This window comes from Argiope bruennichi, chromosome 1 (assembly GCF_947563725.1).
Source record: "Argiope bruennichi chromosome 1, qqArgBrue1.1, whole genome shotgun sequence".
Taxonomy (NCBI): domain Eukaryota; kingdom Metazoa; phylum Arthropoda; class Arachnida; order Araneae; family Araneidae; genus Argiope; species Argiope bruennichi.
Genome location: NC_079151.1, coordinates 95088315 through 95110258, shown reverse-complemented (window position 1 = coordinate 95110258; position 21944 = coordinate 95088315). Strand labels below are relative to the sequence as shown.

At 28.6% G+C, this 21944-nt stretch overlaps 1 protein-coding gene across 1 annotated transcript in view; it reads right to left on the bottom strand.

The window, feature by feature from the left end:
* Positions 1–21944, bottom strand: part of LOC129973699 (uncharacterized) — a 129679-nt gene that overhangs the window by 85296 nt on the left and 22439 nt on the right. The window contains exons 2-4 of the mRNA XM_056087512.1: positions 18978–19048; positions 10749–11024; positions 9404–9697 (exon numbers count right to left, since the gene is read on the bottom strand). Coding sequence (XP_055943487.1) covers positions 9404–9697; positions 10749–11024; positions 18978–19041 — 634 coding nt within the window. The 5' untranslated portion in view covers positions 19042–19048. The remainder of the gene's footprint in view (positions 1–9403; positions 9698–10748; positions 11025–18977; positions 19049–21944) is intronic.

Sequence of the window (21944 nt, the reverse complement as noted above, 5' to 3'; positions counted from 1 at the left end):
AAAAATATGTTTTATGAACTTTGGGATGTATAAAACGAGAAAATTCGTCAAAATCTCAGTTTCAATTTTTTTTTTTTTTTTTTTGACGATTTTGTATACTACGTGTACGATAAAATAAAAAAAAACTAATATAATTTTAACCTTTTTTTAAATTATTGCTATCATAATTCTTTTCATTCTGTTCTTTTTCGGTCACTTACAACTAATAACATGGTATATTCAACCATGAGTAATCTTTCAGTTATGAATGTAATATTAAGCAATTTTAAAAATATCCTTGTTAAATTATACAAGGTGGTTATAATTAAAATTTCACTTTGAAATGGTCATAAAAGGAAAACTGCTGGACCAAATGTTATCAAATTTGGCAATAATTTAAAGGAGGTCACGGAATTTTTTTTTCTGCCGAAAACAAAGTTCAAAACTCACCACCAGGGGTGAAATGACACTGTATCCATATAAGTAAGCAAAATAGAACCTGAAGACAGCGGTTTTAAATATGCATAATCGTTTCTGAAACGTGTTACAAAGCATGTTCAATGTGTTTTATCTCAAAAGTACTGTTTATGGTGATCATCTGAACAATTTGGCGGAACTGAAAGAAGCGATGCACCGACATATGCGTAACATTCCTCCTGATATGCTAAGAGGTACTGTTGAGAATGCTGTAATGCGATTGAATTTGCTTTCAGAAAATGCTGGACGCCACATTGAACATGCTTTGTAACAAGTTTCAGAAACAATTAAACACATTTTAAACCGATGTTTTCATATCCCATTTTGCTTAATAATATTGCATACAGCGCCATTTCCCCCTGGTGATAAATTTTTAAACTTTTTTTGAACTTTTTTTTGGCGGAAAAGAAATTCTCATGACATCCTTTAAACTATTACCAAGTTTCATAACATTTGGTCTAGTAGTTTTCCTTTTATGATCATTTCAAAGTGGAACTTTAATTATAACCACCTTGTATTTTAAAACTTTAGTTACCGAAAAAAAAAGATGCTTTCATAATCTAAAGACATTGTTGATGATAATACTATGAAGTTGCATTCACGGTAAAATGACTCATAATGGCTTAGTGAAAATCGTTGAAAATCTTAACTTTTTCCTTAACAAACTTTTTATTTAACATCCCTTTCTGTTCTTTGACATGTCACTCCTTTTTTTAACATTGTATAATATTAATTCTTTTCTGTCATATTTTAGATTTTTAGGAACACATAAAAAAACTTCAGAATGTCCATTAAATACAATAATTTCTTACTTTTTGTTGCAAACAAGTGGAATTTTTATATACATTTTGCTGTTGAATATAAGGATCAAAGGATTGTCTTTACTTAATGCATTTATTAAAAATGAAGAAAATTAAAAAAAGAGTCCATTTGGCATTCGAAAGTCCGGTTTTAGTTTGGGGCTTTTAAATTTTCTTTATACTTACATATACATTTTCGATCTTAAAAAAAAAGTCAAGATGCAGTTTTGAGCAAAAGAATTTTTTTTCCTGTCATAAAGCTTGCAAAAACTAAAAAGTAAATTTTAAAAAACTGCTCTGTAGTTAAATAATAATTTCTTCCAAATGTTATAATTTCCAAAACATAAGTCAATTTTTTAGATGCGAATTTGTTGCTCTGTAAAAAAAAAAAAGCTCAGACTCATAAAGCATTTTTTTAAAAACTAAATAGGTATTTTTGAGATTGTTTGTTTCCTCAAAGGACGTCAAAATCTAGATTAATAATTTACAATTTCAGTCTCAAGTCACATTCTACATACAGTCCGTTTTTGTATTATTGTTTTAGAATTACACTAAAGTTAACTCAGTTAAGTGGTCGAGAATTATATCAAATGTCTTAGTGTAAATTTGGCAACAGCTGGATATTATTGCAGAACAATTTAGACAGATATTCAGAATGAGATAATTGTTGTTGTAGTAAAAAGCTATCTTAGAGTCTGTCACATGATAGTACGCGTGATGTTTTTCATTTGATGATGCTTTCAATTATTTTACTTTGTTTCCTCCAAAGTGAGTTTTGATCCACTGATTTTCGTTTTCAATTTTCGGTCAATCAGCATCTATCATCTCAGGATAGCAAAATAGGCTATCCTGAGGTGTACAAGAAGACTGATGCCCATGAATTTGGATTTCAGACTTCTCTAAACTAAAACAAATTTTTGGAATTAAGTCCAACTATCTCTCTATCTGTCTGCCTGTGAACACACTAAGTCAAAATTGTTTTGAATTAAAAGAATAAAATTTGGTAAAGACCAAATTTGTAGATTTAAATTAAATGTTGAACGAAATCCATTCTGAGAAAGTCTGTCTGTCCTGCTGTTCGAATACAAATTTATTTGCTACTAGTATGTGTAAAGGAAGATGGCTAAATGGAGAAAAAAGATAGCATTATTGTTTATATATATAAAAAATTTAGAACCAAGTTAGTCAAGACTATCAGTTCACCGTCTGATAGTCTGTATATTCACAACCATGTAAACACTATAAACCTACAACGCAACGAATAAAATATATGAAAGTCGGTAAGTGATTTAATGGATACTATTGTAATTTCGTATTAAATTCTGGTTTCCTCTAAAACTCTCTTGCGTACTGTCTAATAAAGATGTTATCCCAAAGAATGCCTTACACGGCATTGACGTCCAATAGTTAAAACCATTAACCTTTGGCGTGAACTGGCATTTTTACTGGCGTGAACTTGACATTTTTTTGGCGTGAATTTGGCAAAGGATGGCTAGGTGAGTTTTTTGGTGATTATCCATGGCATGCTGTTAATAGTATACGAAAATAGAATTTGTATTTTAGACACCTTTTTCTCAACCGCTTAAAACAAAATTTTGACCAAAGAAATTGCACTTGTAGTCACTAAATTCCAAATCAAATTTGATATATGTAATTCATAGTATTTTTGAATTATCGCGTTGGCATGTTTCTAAAAGACAAACCATCACCACCACCACTTTCCACTGACAAACGATGATGATGATGTCGTGTCCGTGTTACCACGGAAAGGGGTTGCAGTAGCTTCTGAGGGTAAAGACCACTGAGCACCCGAGGACAGAAGTCTGACTTCTAGCTCATATGAACATGAAACTCACACACCCGCTTGCACAACCCCTTTTTACAGGGGGGCACATTCACACACCTCACAGATAGAACACAGATGAAGAACAACCATGCCCGAACCGGCTACGAACCCGGGACGCCCAGATCAAGGGGAAGAACTGACAAATGATCACCTCCTTTTTAGATTTGGCTAAAAATTTGAAAAGTGCCTACACTATTTGTGTTAAATCTACATACCTGTTTTATCTCTGTAGGTCTTTTCGTTTTGTAGTTATCGTGTTCACTTATATTCGTATAGACGGACAGAGAGACTTCCTCTGAAAGGACTTTGCTTAAAATTTGATAGAAATTTACAAATCTGAAATTTCTTGTAATGAACGTATACCGAATTTCAACCGTCTAGCTCCAAACGGTTTTGAATTATCTTTGTCAGAGTCAAACAGATGGATATTTTCCAAAAATGCGTTTTCCGATCTCAGGGAAGTCCAAAACGGGGAGATTCGTCAAAATATCGAGTTCAAATTCTTTTGACGATTACTATTCTTTCTCTATAATACATATGCGAGAAGGTAAGTCATCCAACTGACTCTCCGACCCACCACGAAGGCACACGGATTTAAGGCTGAATGACCGGACCGCCGCAACAGCAACACTAGCGGGAACTGTGGTTGAGTCCTAAGGGCCGTCACCGGCCACGGTACAACCCTCCCCGAGGGAAGTACGTCCCGTCATCGATGGGAGGAGTCAGATCCCCCACCTATTAGTTTACCCTCCAGGGTGGCGAGATCCAACCACCATGCCGGAAGTATCTCATCCTCATTTCGAGGTGCTCCCCCGGGAGTTTATGCCAGAAGGTAAAAAAGAGTCCAAAATACATATTCGATTTTCTGTTATATGAGTATTAACCTCAACTCATCATTAATTTTCAACATTAATCTCCTCAGAATATCAGTCTCAACATTAATTTCCAAAGAATGCTTTCTAACATAGGTTCTTTCGTAACTAGTGTCTATCAATGGCAAACGGTTAATAATTCAGAAATACTTTTATTGGAGAAAGAAAGCATTGGAGAGACTATTACTGCTGGTCAATATTACATTAAGTACATCATTATATGCTTAATTATATTTTATAATATACAAATTAATCAATCTGAAAACTTGGCTTTGATTGTTTGTTTGTTTTTCTTGCGTCCCTTTTAACATTTTCGAAATGCAATTTCCCTTTATTTTATATTAAAATAGTGTCAGGAGACTTTGACCCTCTACACTGTTCAACAAATTTATTTTAGTCTATATATAATTATTATTCTAGTGCAATGCAGTGCGTAAGTTTTACTTTCTCGTATGCATAGAATAGATAAATTATAGTAATCATCAAATAATTCGAACTTGAAATTTTGACGAATCTTTACGTTTTAAATCTCTCTGAGTTCGAAAAACATATTTTTAGAAAATGCCCATCTGTCTGTCTTTCTGTGACAAAGATAATTCAAAAATGTCTTGAGCTAGACGGTTGAAATTTGGTATCGTTCTTTACATTAAATTTGCAGATGTAAAGACCTACATTTGTCTATCAAACTTTGAGTAAAACGTATTCGGAAGACATCCGGCTTTTCGAATATAAATTAACACGATAATTACGAAACGAATAGAGCTATGTAGGTAAGATTCGGTATACAGATTTAACATCTATAGAGTAAACAACCCTCAAATGTCGAGCCCATTCCAACAAAGGCTTGATTATCTGGCAGTCTGTACTTTCAGAGATGTGCAAACGTGATCATTCAAAAACGCGATGGCATAAATATATCTAATGTAGTATAGAATGTCGTGACTACAGTTGCACTTTTGTATCAAATCTTTGTTTCAATTGGTTGAGAAAAAACTGTCTTATACACAAATTCGATTTTTGGATAATATTAACAGCATGCCAGAAATCAATCGTCAAAAGAGATGGCAGTTGGATGACACGATAGATTCAGTAAAAATGCCTAACGTTCATATTTCTTAGCTATTGTATGCCAGTGCCAATCAAGATGTTCTCTGGTAGGAGAAGTTCATTAAAGGGTTTGCGAGAAAGTTTTCGGAGACTACTCCCTCTGGTTTGGATTGGCGATTTAAAAAGCGTTTTGAATAGCCCGTTGTTTGGTTAAATTGAGTTTTAGCATATTCTAATTCCTTTCAGGATATAGGATACCTATTATATTTCTAAAATATCTTCTAGCTGATATTTTCTACTATTTTAATGTTAGTTAATCAAAAAATTACAATAAATAAAACTGAAGCAAATGATAAACATGTATTGACTATGATCCTCTGATTATTAGACTGGCTTAAAATTCTTCGTCTGCTTTAAATGTATGTAGGTCACAGCCATCTGCATTTTCTGTTTATGTTAAAAAGCAACAAACTACATTTTCAGGACTGAAATCAGTGTCGCTTCCTTTGTGACGTCACGCAACCACGTGACACCGTGTAACACATGAATGACCGTTAACAAAGCAGCGATGTACAAATATGAAAGTGTTTGGAGGGAAGCCCGATAGCGAAAAAAAAATGCAATTCTTTGTCTCCGATTCTTGCGTTTTGTGGAGTATCTTTTTTAAAAAGGTAATGCGATTCATGTTTTGATGCTGATAGTATCTCGGAGAACTCGTTCTGTCGATCTATTCAGTTCGGATTTATTTTGATGAGTTTGAAAGGTTGCATATACAATCCATTGTAGGTGTAGGAGAAATATATTTCCGAGATATTGAAATATTTATTCAGATAAAATTATATCTATATAACTCTCTACTATATTAATCGAACAATGATAAAAAGATGCAGATCAAAAATAGCGATCACGATGTTTGATTAAATTTTATTAATCTGAATTCAAGATACACGTGTGTGTTTTGTTTAAAGAATAAAGTTTATAAAGAGTAAAAATTTGAATTAGATTTTCATATAAATTAAAACTTATGCACAGCAAACAAAAGACTTCGCAATATATTCTAAAAATTCGACATATATTTTTATTTTGTAAATAAAAAGCCTTAGTTTAATTCTGTATCTTCTAATATATTCTCTAAAGAAAATCAAAAGAATGTTATATTTTTTATAGTAATAAAAGCATTTCAGATAGTTACAAGATCATTTTAACCCATTGACGTCAACTACTATCTTTTGAATTTTCATATAACAACCCCCTCCCCCATCGCAAAAAATCAAAGTATTGATGATTTTCTATATCAGAGTCCGTCTAAGAAATATTTTCAGAAAAAGATTTTCTACGCTTCAACCGATTTTAGTGTTATAATCGAAGAAAAAAATTTTATGGTCGAGCCATTATAGAAGAGATTTTTTCGTTCGATTTTCTTCTTTCTAACCGGTAGCGGGTTATATTAGAAAAAAAAACCATCTCATCTGAAGCACTTTCAAAACTATATTATATTTGAATCTAAAATGACTCTCTAAATTAAAATTATAAATAAATAAAGGAATGCAGATATGCATACCTTCAAATTAAACTTTAAAATATGTTTTTTATATTGATGAAAATTTGTAAATAAATAAAAAGCAGAGTTTTAATTCTGTTTATAAAATAAACAAAAAAGAAGCACGTATACTTTGTTTTGTATATTTATAATCAAATATATTATATCATTTATATATAAATTGATATGGAATTATAGAATTTTTTTTTTTTACTTTGTCATGATTATACTTAAACTTAACGGTCAAAATTGAATCTACATGTAAATTAAATGTTTTCTACATTTTAAATAATTAATAAAATCAAAATGCATTACTGAATTTCGAAATTTGGTTTATAACTGTAATTTGATTCATTAAATTCATATTTCTGCTTGGAGCAAATAAAAAAAATAGATCAGCATTTTTTAAGGATTTTTAAATAAGTTCGACATAATAAATATAGAAAAAAAAATCATTTTAGAAGCAAAAGAATAAAGAAAAATGTATTTAATAAAACAATAATATCTTTTGTAAGCTAAATATAAGACGTAATAAAGCTAAGCGGTAGCAAAAATAAACATATATTCATCATAGTTAGTCAATTTATCTAACAGATTGTAAGCAAGTGATCGCGTAAATTTTAATATTTGCAATGTTGAGTAATACTCCCAAAATTGAGTTTTATCAAGAGATATTATGACTTTGAATTTCGTAGAATCAAACTGGTACTGCATTTTATTTCCTTTTAGTTGTAAATAAAAGAAATAAATACTTTATATAATTTGAATTTATTGGAACCCTTATTGTCACTCATACAAATAAAAAAATGACGTATAAATATTCTTTCATTGTTAAAAATGCTCAGATCATAGAGGAAATTTATGAAAAAATTTAATCGTAATAGTTAGTCAATATCGTCTGTGAATTTTTTTTCAAATAAAAATTGTTTATAATAAAAATCGTCTGCATATATTTATTCGATTACTGACATTTTTTGTCGTATATTAATTGCGAATTCTTCGTATTAAACGATGACAACTTTTATTGCTAAAGATCCCAAATTATGTATTACAAAAGAAAATAATTTATGTATCATAAAAAATTATTAAAACTACAAAATTAAATATTGATACAAACTGATAAAGAATTTTGAGTTTTGGTGGTATTTATAATTTTAAAATACTTCAGTTTGACAATAAATAAAATTAACATATATTTTAATGTTGAAAGCAGCATTATCATATTAACGATCGTCATAACAACTGTAAAACCTCTAAAGTGCGTAAAATAAAACATTTTAATGATAATCAAAGCTGATTAAACCATAGTATTAGGACACCAATTTTTTAGCTTGTTTTGAGTTTTATTTCAACCTCTTTTACAATAAAACTATTAAAATAAACTTTAAATTTCAAGAGGCATGAAATCGGAGATATTAAATTAATAATCCAGTAACTAGCATTTGGATAGTTAAGCATTTGGTCAGTGTTGCATCTAAAACACTGGCTATTTCTTCAAATTGTGCCATATTTTTTAGATTCAGTTGACTCGTCTTTTTAAATATTTTATTTAGGAACAACAAAAACATAAACTTAAATCGGTTGTTGTTCCAATTTTGAAAATCTGCTGGCAACCTAGAAAAACAGCTTTTCGTGAAAAATGCAAACATAAAAATAAGATTTAATATTCCATTTTCTGAACATATAAAATATTTGTAGAAGAAACGTAAATGTGAAAAATTTTAAAGCTTTCTCATACAGTTACATAGCACTAATGGAAATGAAATCAAATATTAAACATATTTTCAAAATGTACTTTTCAGTTTCTTCTCTAAGGTGCCCTGCTCGAAATGATTCCATATGTTTTTGTAACTTTCGGCATATGTATCTTTTTATTGATGCGTTCCGCTAACAGTGGTAAACTATTTATTCTGTTCTCTTTGTTGCAAAAAGAAATTCTTTTGTAATTATTTAATAATTATCTGAGCTTAGAAATCCCTCATTTCATGACAAAAGTAGAATTAAATCAACATTTAAAGAAAATAGAGGTATTTTACTGTTATTATTAACTTGGCGAATATGAGAAATACTCAATTCGGCTTTTTTCATTTTGTAAAATTTATCCAAAAAAATTCGAATTGTTCTTTATATAAAAGGAGTAACATCTATTATCTCTAGATGCATATTAAAGTTTTCACATAAAACATTTAAAATGTGTCAATTTCAAATTTACTTTCTTTTGATTTATAATAATTGATAAAACCAACTAATTTACATTGAGATCTAAAACTTTGGTGTTAGTGCCACATACCAAATTTCATTCGTCTAATTCAACAATCATTATATTTACATACAGACATAAATCCAGAATATAAGAATAGACAAACTAACAGACATCTAATCTTTTAATTGTTTTAGTTTAAAAATTAAAATTAAGTTACGGGAGATACATCAAGTTACTGCATTTTTGTATAACGGACAATAAGACCAACTAATTTACATTGAGATCTAAAATTTTGCTGTCAGGGTTACATACCAAATTTAATTCACCTAACGCAGCAATTATTATATAAGCAGAAGAACATAAATTCAAAACAGAAAGATTTTCCAAGCTCATAAAGATTTTAAACATGAAGAGTCATCAGAGTGGTGTAAATTTATAATGATTTCAGCAATTCATCTTTAACTCTCTATCTTTCATTCTTGCCTGTACATATTGAATTTTGTAACTGATTTTTCACTCATTTCTTATGTACCAGAATTTTGAAATTTTTATACTTTGTAAATTCCCGATGACAATGCAACATTCTAAATTTTTTTAACGTACACATATGAGCAAACAATATAGCAGGAGAGTACTAACCTGATGCTGCGCACTGGTTCTCGAGATAATCCCTATTACTTCCCACTACTTCTCTGAAGGCTTGTGGCTGAGACCTCCTGTCTTCTTTACTCATGCGGCATACCCTCATCACTTCATCGTAGTCAGCAGACCTGCAAATGAAGTTCACCTCAGTCAGACACAGTCTCTCGCATTCCTCCTTAGTCTGTACGTTCTGTACTTCTTTCTCGACGTAACCGTTAAGAAAGGCATCCCGGACTCGCTCAAAAGCCCACAAGCGATCCCCACACAAGTTCTCGAACAAAGATCTTTGGACTGGGAAAAAAGAAGAAAGAAAAGGAATAAATTATCAAATAGAAGTTCGTAAAATTTCAAAAATTGGAGGAATTTCGATTTCACTATTTTCTATCTATTATACTGTATTGTAATTATACATTTGAAGAGAACACCTTTTATGAAAAATTGCATCGTTTTTAAAAATCTAAAAAAACTATACAAACCCTGAAGTTTTCGTTTATTGTATTATTGAAGGCTAAACTTTATTTGAATTTTAGTTTTGCATATAACAGTTAAAGCTATTTTTAGAATAAATATTTTTTATATTATGTAAAATGATTTCAAGAAATATTAATTAGTGATATATATTTAATGATCTTATAATTAACTATTTCATTCAATATCAGAAGCTTATTATACTTATTTAACTTTTCGATATAAAACCATGTCAAAAGAATTTGTAGTAAATCGAAGTTTATTTGAGTGATTTCAAAGAGTTATAAATCAAATGAGCATTTCATTAAATTTAAAAATAAATCAACTGGTGTAATTGAGATCAATATTCTAAAGTAAGAATGTAAAACTCTTGATATTTTGCTCATACTTTCATATAATAACGTACATAGTAAAGGGATCTCGTAGATTGATATTGTATTGAACTTTAACATTAAATTTTCGATTACCATCAAGAAGATTAATTTTTTACCATTTCCTTTATAAGATATTATTGGATAAGAACGCACAATGGAACACACAGATTCCTATTAAATTATTCAATACAAATATCACAAAGTTTGAATTTTTTTATTTATTTACAGCTATACAATCAATTATTGATAGAAATGAAATTCTTGAAAAATAATTTCAATCATGCAAACGACTTAATAAAAATAAAAATCTTATTCCACAAAAATCGTTTGAGCCAAACGAGCATATTTAAACCATTCTTCAAGAATAGTTTTAATCATGCAAACGATTTTTTTACTGTATATATTGATCATTCTTCTATCTGAAATACAAAGCATTAGAAAAACTTTTGTAATCTTAACAAACTTGGAGATCCAGAATCAGAATTAAATTGTTCACCAACCTCCATGAAAGCAAGTTTTTTCGAAGTAGTTGTTGTTCAGTCTGACTTCCAGTGCGTCTCTTCTACCTACAGAGTTGACATTATAAGATGCACATCGAAATCCAGCATAATCCAAGGAAAATGCAAGACATTGAGATTGTTGCTTGCAGAGATTAATACAGTCTCTTGTCAGAGCCTGATCTTGCTGTTGCAGTAAGACGGATGTGCCCACAGATGGCCCAAAAGCAGTACCTGTAGTTTTTTCAAACGATTCTATGCCTCCAAAGCAATTTTGTGCTGAAAAAAAGATAATATATTATAAGTTTTAGTTTAGCCCAAATATTAAGGATGATTATTGTTAAAAATTTCGAGCAAATATGTTTCATTTTTTCAGAGGATAGTTGCATAATTTTAGTGTTATTATTCAGATATATTTGCAAGTATTTCATTTAAATCAGTTTAATGTTTACAGTAATTATCTGTTCAGATTTTAGATTATTATTCGGTATAGAAGAATTTTCTTTAATTGGAAAATAACATTTATATAGAAGCAATGAATTTAGAGCTACTATATTTTTAATTTTCTAAATAGAAGCAGTCGTCTTCTGTTATTCAAGAATACTTTGAAAATCTTAGAATAAATACACTTCAAGGAAGAATATATTGAAAATGGTAAAATAGTATACAATATTTTTTGACTATTTTATTATTGCATTTTTGTGAATAAATATAATGAAAAATTTAGACATAAGGCTAAATGACAAAATATAAAAATATTAATCTCACTGATTATCCAATAAATATATCATGACCGACATTTTAAAAATAAATAAGCATTTTAATTAATAGAATGTCCTTAATTATATTTCCATTAAGTAGAACTCTTTTCAGATAAATCAAATAATCAAACATTTAAACCTCTTACTGAATTACAGGAAGCAATAAATCACTATCAATACAATAATTTATTCTTGTTGGATCCTCATTTGTATTTATTACATATAAAGCATGGATTCACTTAGGATGTTGAAAACAGCATTGAACAATGAATGTCTAAAACTATAAATGGAATATGAAAAATTCTGAAAGAAAAATAGGAAAATTTATCCCGTTTATATTAATACTGATAAGCGATAATTTAAAAGAAATAAAAATATGGATTAATACATAAAAGCAATGTAATAAAATAATTTTAGTGCAAGAATCAGGACTTCAATCATTCTAAAATTGTTCGAAAAAATGTGCCCACAGCTTCCGTAATTTTTAGACCGCAGTGGAATGGCATATATATCATCGCATACATATGATTATTGGTTGACCATCTCTACTAATAATAAATTGTGTGTGTGAGTGTGTGTGTGTGTGTGTGTGTGTGTGTGTGTGTGTGTGTGTGTGTGTGTGTGTGTGTGTGTGTGTGTGTGTGTGTTCTAGAGCCCTTTGATCTATTGATTATTGGTTGACCATCTCTACTAATAATAAATTGTGTGCATGTACGTGTGCGTATGTGCGTGTGCGTGTGCGTGTTCTACAGGCCTTTGATCTATTGATTATTGGTTGACCATCTCTACTAATAAAAAATTGTGCGTGTGTTCGTGTGCGTGCGTGCGCGCGCGTATGTGTGTGTATGTGTGTGTGTTCTAGAGCCCTTTGATCTATTGATTATTGGTTGACCATATCTACTAATAATAAATTGTGTGTATGTACGTGTGCGTATGTGCGTGTGCGTGTGCGTGTTCTACAGGCCTTTGATCTATTGATTATTGGTTGACCATCTCTACTAATAAAAAATTGTGCGTGTGTTCGTGTGCGTGCGTGCGTGCGTGCGCGTATGTGTGTGTATGTGTGTGTGTTCTAGAGCCCTTTGATCTATTGATTATTGGTTGACCATCTCTACTAATAATAAATTGTGTGTATGTACGTGTGCGTATGTGCGTGTGCGTGTGCGTGTTCTACAGGCCTTTGATCTATTGATTATTGGTTGACCATCTCTACTAATAAAAAATTGTGCGTGTGTTCGTGTGCGTGCGTGCGCGCGCGTATGTGTGTGTATGTGTGTGTGTTCTAGAGCCCTTTGATCTATTGATTATTGGTTGACCATCTCTACTAATAATAAATTGTGTGTATGTACGTGTGCGTATGTGCGTGTGCGTGTTCTACAGGCCTTTGGTCTATTGATTATTGGTTGACCATCTCTACTAATAAAAAATTGTGCGTGTGTTCGTGTGCGTGCGTGCGCGCGCGTATGTGTGTGTCTGTGTGTGTGTTCTAGTGGCCTTTGATCTAAAGCTACCACATATATATATCTTGCAAGGTGGAAAAGCCACATATATATCTTGGAGAATAGAAATGTGTTACTCGGAGTGATTTTTTATTACAATTGGAATTTTAATTGATTAAAATTAAGATGAATTTTAGCGTTTTTTTTCGCAATAATTTCCAAACATGTTATTGCCCAAAAATAAATTTTGCCCCTTTTCAAAATTTGTCTTTTTAATGCGAATTCGCAAGCTAGTATGTATTTTAAGGCGCTTGAGTTACTAAGACAGCTTAGTAAGTTTGCATTCAGTAAGCCTATTTTTAATTTTAATATTATTCTTAGAATGTGATTAAATTTATTTTATTTATTAATATTTATTTATTAAATTTGTTTTTAAATTTATTTATTTTTCTCGAATTTTGACAGTTTTTTTAATGCATACATACTTGTATAAACACACACACGCACACACACACACACACACACGCACACACACACACACACACACACACACACACACACACACACACACACACACATATATATATATATATATATATATATATATATATATATATATATATATATATATATATATATATATATTAGATTTATTAGATTTTATTAAATGTTTAATCGCGCTATTTTCTTTCATTGTCAAAAGAAAATGGATTTTGTTTGATATGTGTGTAGTTTACGAAACGAATAGAAAAGTGAAGTTACTATACCCTGAGATTTAAAAGATAAATGAACATTTATTTTTTTTAATAATTTATAATAACTGTTTAAATTTTTAATAGAACTATCATGTCATCGGAATGGAGTTCGTTAAAAAGTTTCATGCACACAAGGATAGAACATATGTAAGATAATTTTAAAATAACACTCAGCTTTAATGTCTGAAAAATTGACGGAATATCAGGAATAGAAAATTATATCTAAACGATTTTTACCGAAATAAAATATAACTAAATTTTCATGCAAACCAGCTGATCGTCAAATGCGACTCTTTATATAATAAATAAAGCTAAACCTCATTTAATTGAATCAACATGTTCTTAAAAATGGGAAATAAACATAAATTTTCTTTACCGATATATATTTCTAAAAGGTAATTGCGACGCTACTCAGAATGGTATAAAATCTTATTCTATTTTCAATTTCTTTGAAGTCTTATTCTATTCTATTTCTTTGAAGTCTTATTCTTATTCTATTCCAAATCTTATTCTATTTTCAATGGTGTAAAATCTTATTCTATTTTCAATTCTTATTCTATTTTCAATGGTATAAAATCTTATTCTATTTTCAATTCTTATTCTATTTTCAATTCTTATTCTATTTTCAATTCTTATTCTATTTTCAATTCTTATTCTATTTTCAATGGCATAAAATCTTATTCTATTTTCAATTTCTTTCGTTTGCTAGGAACAAGAAAAAAATACAATTGTACCAGTAAGATAATCTAATAATACAAGCCGTCTAATGAAGATTATATAGGAGCATGTATTATTCATCCCTATTCCACACACACAAAGTGCCGAAATCATATATGCACTGCTAATATATCCAATGTAATGTTTGTGGTAACATATATTCAATACACTCAGTTGATCAACACATTTCAGAATTGTATACATCTGCATCACGACAGTAGATATTGTGCTGCAGATCGGCAGTTGTCCGTGTTCCCTATAATGAACTGCGGAAATTCGCGAGCTAATATGTATTCGAAGGCGCTTCAGTTACTAAGACAGCTTAGTAAGTTTGCATTAACCCTTTCTAGGGCCGTGGGAAGTATGCTTCCCACCAAATTTATCAATCTTTGTATGAAATGATGTAGGTTGGCATAAGTTCTGACAATTTTTTTTAGAAAGACAGAAACTTAGATGATTCAGTTCTTTATCTTACACAAAATGAGGTGTCTTGATTTGTTACTTAATGATTAATTAACCAAATTAATTAATCAATCAAATTAAATGTATCTAAGAAGCTAAATGAATCCCTTTTCTTATTCTAATTTCAAGTCTAAAAATATTTTAACATAATATGACTAGAAAAAATGGCCCTTTAAAGGGTTAAGTAAGCCTATTTATAATTTTAATATTATTCCTAGAAGTGATTAAATTTATTTTTATGTTGATCTTTTGTGGAAATTAGACGAATTCTGTGAAAAAATTGATCATAATTTTTTGCTTAAAATTTCGAAAAATATTTATTTGGCTTAGAAACTTGAACTATGATTATTAAGTAAGAAGGAAAACTACTTTTTGTTAGATTCTTTCATATTAAAGAAGGGCTGACAAAAAAATCTCATGGACTGATTTGGATTAGTAAAATTTAGTTGCAACTCGAAAATAATTAGATATTCATAAATATTTATAATAGAGTATTTTAAACCCTTTATTTACCGACGGTACTTTAAATTATCGTTTGAATCTAACTTATATTCACAATATGACTAATTTTTTAACAGTATTTGAAAGAACACGAAGAAAGCATTTCCAATAGAAAGCAGTTGGTATCAACTAACAATAACATTAAAACTTTTAGTGTTATTTTAATTATATAATTATTAAATTATTTTAATTATATGATTATTAAATTATTTTAATTATTGTATTTATAAAACGTTTTTGCCTTTCTCGGTTTATCCTGTACCAAAACTTAGCTAATGGTTCAAAAATAAATTTGAAAAATTGATGGTTAAATAATTTGGTAAATAACGAGTTAAAATGCATATATTTTCCACTTTTAAATGATTTTTTTAGAATTGCGGTTATGATAAATTTTATAAGCTTCAAATATAATTACATCCCAAATTCTTCACAAAAATTTACTGAATTTATATGGGAAAGATTTAACGCCTTTTTCTAGTATTTGAATTTGTAATAATTAACATATTTTGAGATAAAATAATCTTACGTATTAATGCAGTTGATTTAGGGAGTCGCAGGGTATTATTCTATAAATCTGGAATTCATCGTTTTATTCAAGTTTCATGTCACGCGAACTTTAAATATTGTCAAAAAAATGGTACGATGGTGTTTGGGGATCTTAAAAATTCATTGAAATTTTGGAAGCAATAGTATTTTATAGAATCACTCAACATCAAGGATGTATGTTCTGGAACGTACTGAATGTGAAAAAATCAAATTTTAAAACAAGTCTAGTTGTAACAACATTTCTCAGATCGCATTATTCAAATACAAACAAATATGTATGCGTAAAATTGAGTATCTATCTTCTTCCGGATCCTTCATATTGTATTTTTTATTACAACCTAATATATTATTAAAAATACTATTAAACATTAAGATCTCTTTTAGAAATCTCCACGTTAAGAATTAACAAATACAAATGTTAAAGAAGATTTATAATTGGATGTATTGAATTAAAATCCCTGTTGAAAGATACACGAATTTAAAAATCGAAAATGAAATTTTGGAACCTGATCTGATGACAAGGTCTAAACTTCTATGCTATATTAACATGAGTTTGTGCCAATTCAAGATTTTATGTAAATTAATTCTATATCAGATTCTCTGTTAATCGTCTTTAGAATCGATGTTCGACAACGTGATTTTCTGAAATAACATTTATATATTAACACAAGACAATTGAAGGCTATTTTGCATTTTTTAAAATGCAATATAATATGTATTAACAGCTACTTCTATTATCATGAAATTTACAGTCACGCAAATGAAAGAAACTGATTTCTGTTTGATAATTTTTTATTATTATTTAATATTTATCAACTAAATTTTATTTAAATTTTCAGCAATTTACATTGCAAATCATTATTTTAAATAAAAATTTGATTTTTAAAAATTTTATGCTAAAAAAATCTAAGGCAAAATATTTGTGTTTAAAACTTTCTTACATTATAAAAAAGTTTCTGATTAAATGCTTAAAAATGTTTTATATCTAAACTAAACTCAAAAGAAGAAAATAAATATATGCTAAATAGAGATTTTTATATAAAATGCTCAGATCGAATTAGTTTTTATTACATTAAAGTTTTTAAAACTTATCTCCTTATTAATTTTCATTAAAAATAACATTAAATATAATTTATTAATAATTCATTTAATGTATAAAAATATTCAGTACTGTTCTAGTTTAAAGAACGGTATATCTTAGAGAACAAATAATTCTTTCAAACAGATTAACTTTTATCATCGAAATATGTTATAAATATCTCAAAGTTATCTTAAGTTAACGATTAGGATATAAAAATACATGTTAGAAATCGCTTTCAAACAGTTCCTTTGACCTTTAACCAAAATTTCTTCGAAGTTGATTTTATTGAAATCTAATAACAAATTATAATTAAATAATATATTTTTAAAAACGTTTCATGTTTTCTAATTTCCAGAAAATTTTTCTTTTGTCTAATATTAGAAAGCTACATTAAATTATGAAGGTAAGCATTTCTATAATAATTACAGTTTGTAAAGTCTATTAAAATTTCAAGCGATTATAAATTAAATTAAACAGTATTCATGAAAAATTCTATATCAAGATTAGTATTTTTGAACAGAATAACTTTAATGAAATTATTCTTTTAATCATATTATATATTCAATTTTCAATTTGATCACTCTATTTATTTATACTTATTTTTATATTTTTGCAATATTTTTTGGAATTTCAGAACGATAAAAATTAAGATATGAGGCTCGCAAAAAAAGCATTTCTTTAGTATACGCATTTCAAAATATATAAATGAAATATTACTTTTTAATATTGATATATGATTAATCTTAAAATAATAATATTTAGCTTGAAAGACAACTACAGTGGTCTGCTTATATTCGACTTCATTAAAACTACTTCAGATATTAACTGTAATACAGAATAAATCCATACAAATCACTTTTGCGTTGTGCTGACCTTCAGCCATTAGATAGTAAATAAAAAAAATCTTTATCGTTTGTTGGCAGCAGTTGAAAAGCATGAGTAACTTTACTGAGAATATTTAGCGCAATTTTAAATAAAATCTCCGTTTTATATTGAATGTTTTATTCTATAAAAGACATTCAAAATGTTTGGGAAACTACTTCTGAAGAAAAAAAAATGGCTATTTTCTCAAACTTTTTTTAATTCTAAATCTTTGGCATTTTTACTTTATTATATTTCAGTAAATAATTTAGATTATAGGTTTTTAAAAATACGGCAGCTACTAAAGATGGTTATCGTAAAGGTGGGTTTTATTTAGAAAACGATTTCTTTCAATTTTCATATGTTATCAAAAGCAATTTATTCTCAATAAATATAGCATGTATAAATCCGTTCAATTATCATTGTTATAGAAAATCCATTCTTTGTATATTTTGTAATTCTTGATCATTTAACAAATTTTGCAAATTTATCTTTGCGAAAGATTTATTATTAAAATTAAATAATCATTTTTTTTAAATTTTAGCTATTATTATGATCATTTAATCGGATAAGTATTATTTCTATTGTTTTCTATTTTTATGTATTAACCCCAAAATTATGAGAGCAAGAGAAATCTGATGCTGGAATAATTTAAAAAAGGAATTAAAAACAGTCAAGAAGATTCTAACATGGCATTCTTTTAAGATATGTCATATTGAGTCGAGCATTGCTCTTCTGTTATCACAAGATATTTAGAGAAACAATGATGGGGAAAAAAATATTAGACAAAATTGTAATGAAAATAAAATCAGCTTAAGGAATAATTATGCAAATAATATTATATAAATTTTAAATCAAAGTACGAAAATTTTCTCTAGAAATTTTTTTTACAATTTGTAGAGCAAAAAATACCAGCAAATGGGCAAAAGTTTTCATAAATATAGTAAAGTAAAACAAGTTTAGAACAACATAATTTAAAAAAATATTTATTATAGTTTCCTTGAAAGACAAAAGGATCCTATATATATATATATATAAAGTATAAAATCTAAAAAAAATAATACTAATAAATTATAATAAGAGATTGACTAGAAAAGTTTATCACTTACCGGTGCTGAATTTTATGAAGACTATTAATATCACAAATATCCTATATGAGCAAATGAAATTCATTCTATTTCTGAAACAAAAAAAATTAAACAATGTAATTATCAGCTTTTTAAAAAATATTCTAATACATATTGACATACATAAAACAATACAAAACGATTTAATTTTCTTGAAATTTTTATAATCGCGTCAATTTTAAATAATTTTTGTCTCGTGTTTTAATATTTTGTATATAAATTTAAATATATTAGAAATGAAAATTAATTATATATATTTTTTATACAAATGTAATTTAGTATATCTACCTAACGCCATCTTAATGAGATAAACCAGGCAACCAAAATTTTTTAATCAAATTTTCATAAAACTTTTAATTTAACTTAATTAAATAATATTTACTAGACGCATAGTAATTTATGCTATAATAAATTTTCAAATAAAAAGTCTAATTTATCACCTTGTCCATATTAAGTTAAAAAGTATGTCTGCACAACATCAAAATGACATGTTAATAGTAAATCCACAATGAAAATTTAAATAGGCTTAGTAAACTGCATAATTTCATATCTTTATTAAATGCAATTTTACGAGATCGATAAATTTAGTATACGATATGAAGCCGAGAAATAATATTATTAAAGTAATAATATTAATTCACTTAAAAAATATTATTTCACTTTGGGTAAAAATTATGTATATAAATTGTGTTAAAACGCTCTTATAGATTTAAGAACAAAAAGAAAATCTTATTTATCCTGATGAAGGAGTGTGACCTCATTCAGCAGTAATGTAAATATTGTAGGATTAATTCATATGTTATTTTCAAGACAGATCACAGTTTTAAAATTATTCACTATTAACTATAAATCTATCATCTCAACGCATAAAGATTTTATAATTAAACTTATGATTTGAATACACAAAGGTGAGCATAATTCATATATTAAATATTTCAATTTTATTGATGATATTTCTATATATTAAACCTTTATTTTTAAATTTAGCATTGAATATATTATTTCAATATCAATAAAAATGTTTACATGAAATTTTAAAGAAAATTTAATGCTTGTGATAAGAAAATGGCATGAATTTATTCATTGCACAAGAAAAGACGTTCATAATCATGATGTTTTTGTGTTATTTACAATTATTTGATACTCAGCAAATAAATGGCAAATGTGCCTTTCCTATTAAATAACAAGTGTATGGTTTTTATTCAAATTTTCAAAAAAAGCAATATCTATACTTATTAAATGTAAAGAATATTTTATTTTATTAAATGTAAAGAGAATTTTGATAAGCTCAATAAGTTAAAGTTTTAAAAAATACCAACAGACTGAAATAGATCACATCATTCACGAATTCAAAGTTTAAAAATTGTTATCGATTGTGCATCATGTATAAAAAATTTAGCTGTATGTGTCTCGGAAATCTTTTACCCTAAAAGCGAAAATATCCAGCTAAATGTTTTTGAGTAGTAAGTTTTGTTTTGTAACGATTTCTACATTGCTAAAATTGCCAGACAACCACCAGCGCTATGAAGATCTTGCTTATATTTTTGAATTATTTTGACAGTCTCTTAGATAATAAAGATAAAAGATTCAATAATTTTGCATGTGTTGATGGAACAACTCAGATCTTCGAACTGAAATGGATCAGCAATCATGTTATACCAAACTTATGGTAATCGCATGAATATAGCAATTAAAAATTGCCTTTTGCCATTATGTGACACAACTTTCTTCACAGATATAAGCATTTCTTCTCTTGACTCTAAAATATATTCAAAAACTAAATAGGTCTTGCTCCTTCAGTTGATTCACGTGAACAGGAAAGATAGAATGTCTTGGTGGTAATATTTCGAATCCTTGACCGAAATGCTCCAGTTTAACTCCCATTCCACAAAAGATGTGTCATGCAAATAGGGTTAGTGAACATTAAATCTGTCGTTGAGGATCACATTTTCTTTTTCTGGTATCACTCAGAAGTTATTAAAAAGTTATAAAAGGAATAAGTTATATACAGAAGTGTATAAAGTGTGTCGTCCATTTCATCTCACTATAGAACAAAATTCCAAGATCCATCTCAATATTTTCACCGTATTGCTTCAAGAAATGGGACATTAATATAATTAAACTTAATTTAATGAAGATATATTCTAACCTTATTACAAAAAGGAAACTGCTTGTACTATCAAAAGGATAAGTTCACGAATCATATTAAATGCTGCATTATTAAATAATTATGAACCATGAGATAAGTTACTTATACAAAAAAACACGAATTTCATACAAACAAATATTCTTTTGTTTATACTGATTACGTCGATTCATGCAAACAAATTGACCTTTCCATTGTCAAGAAAAACACACATCATTAAAAGATGATGTCCGATTATGACGATTCCCCGTTTTCTATTAAAGGTCATTTCCCTCAACACCTCTATTCCAGACGCAACAAATTTTTTTGTCATCTTTCCATCAAAAAGAAAGAAGGAAAAAGAATACTAACGGAATCCAATGGTTTCCATTATTCTTCTCCATTTGTAACACCACATTTGCTGTCCACAAGTTACGCCCCTCTTGTGTTGATGATTCTGACATCAACAATCGAAAAAAAAAGAAACCTCCAATCCACACATACCAATAAACAAAACTCAAACCGGTGGCCTTGTTGGCAAATTGAATCCCTTGCGAGTTTGCATGGCGTCTGCCATTGTTTCTATGTGACATTGAGGCAGAAAAATGAAAAAACCAATCTACGCCTAATAAAAGAGAACACATGCATAGGTGTCAATAGCGGTATCGGAGGTCAACCCTTATACCAAACGGATATCAGACGTCTACTACTGGACTCCTAGCGGATTGACCCATTGGTGTCAAACGATTTGGTCTTGGTTCAGTGAGCAGCTTTAGATGCCAACATAAAGCAATATCCTTCTACAATTTAGGCAATCACCTCCG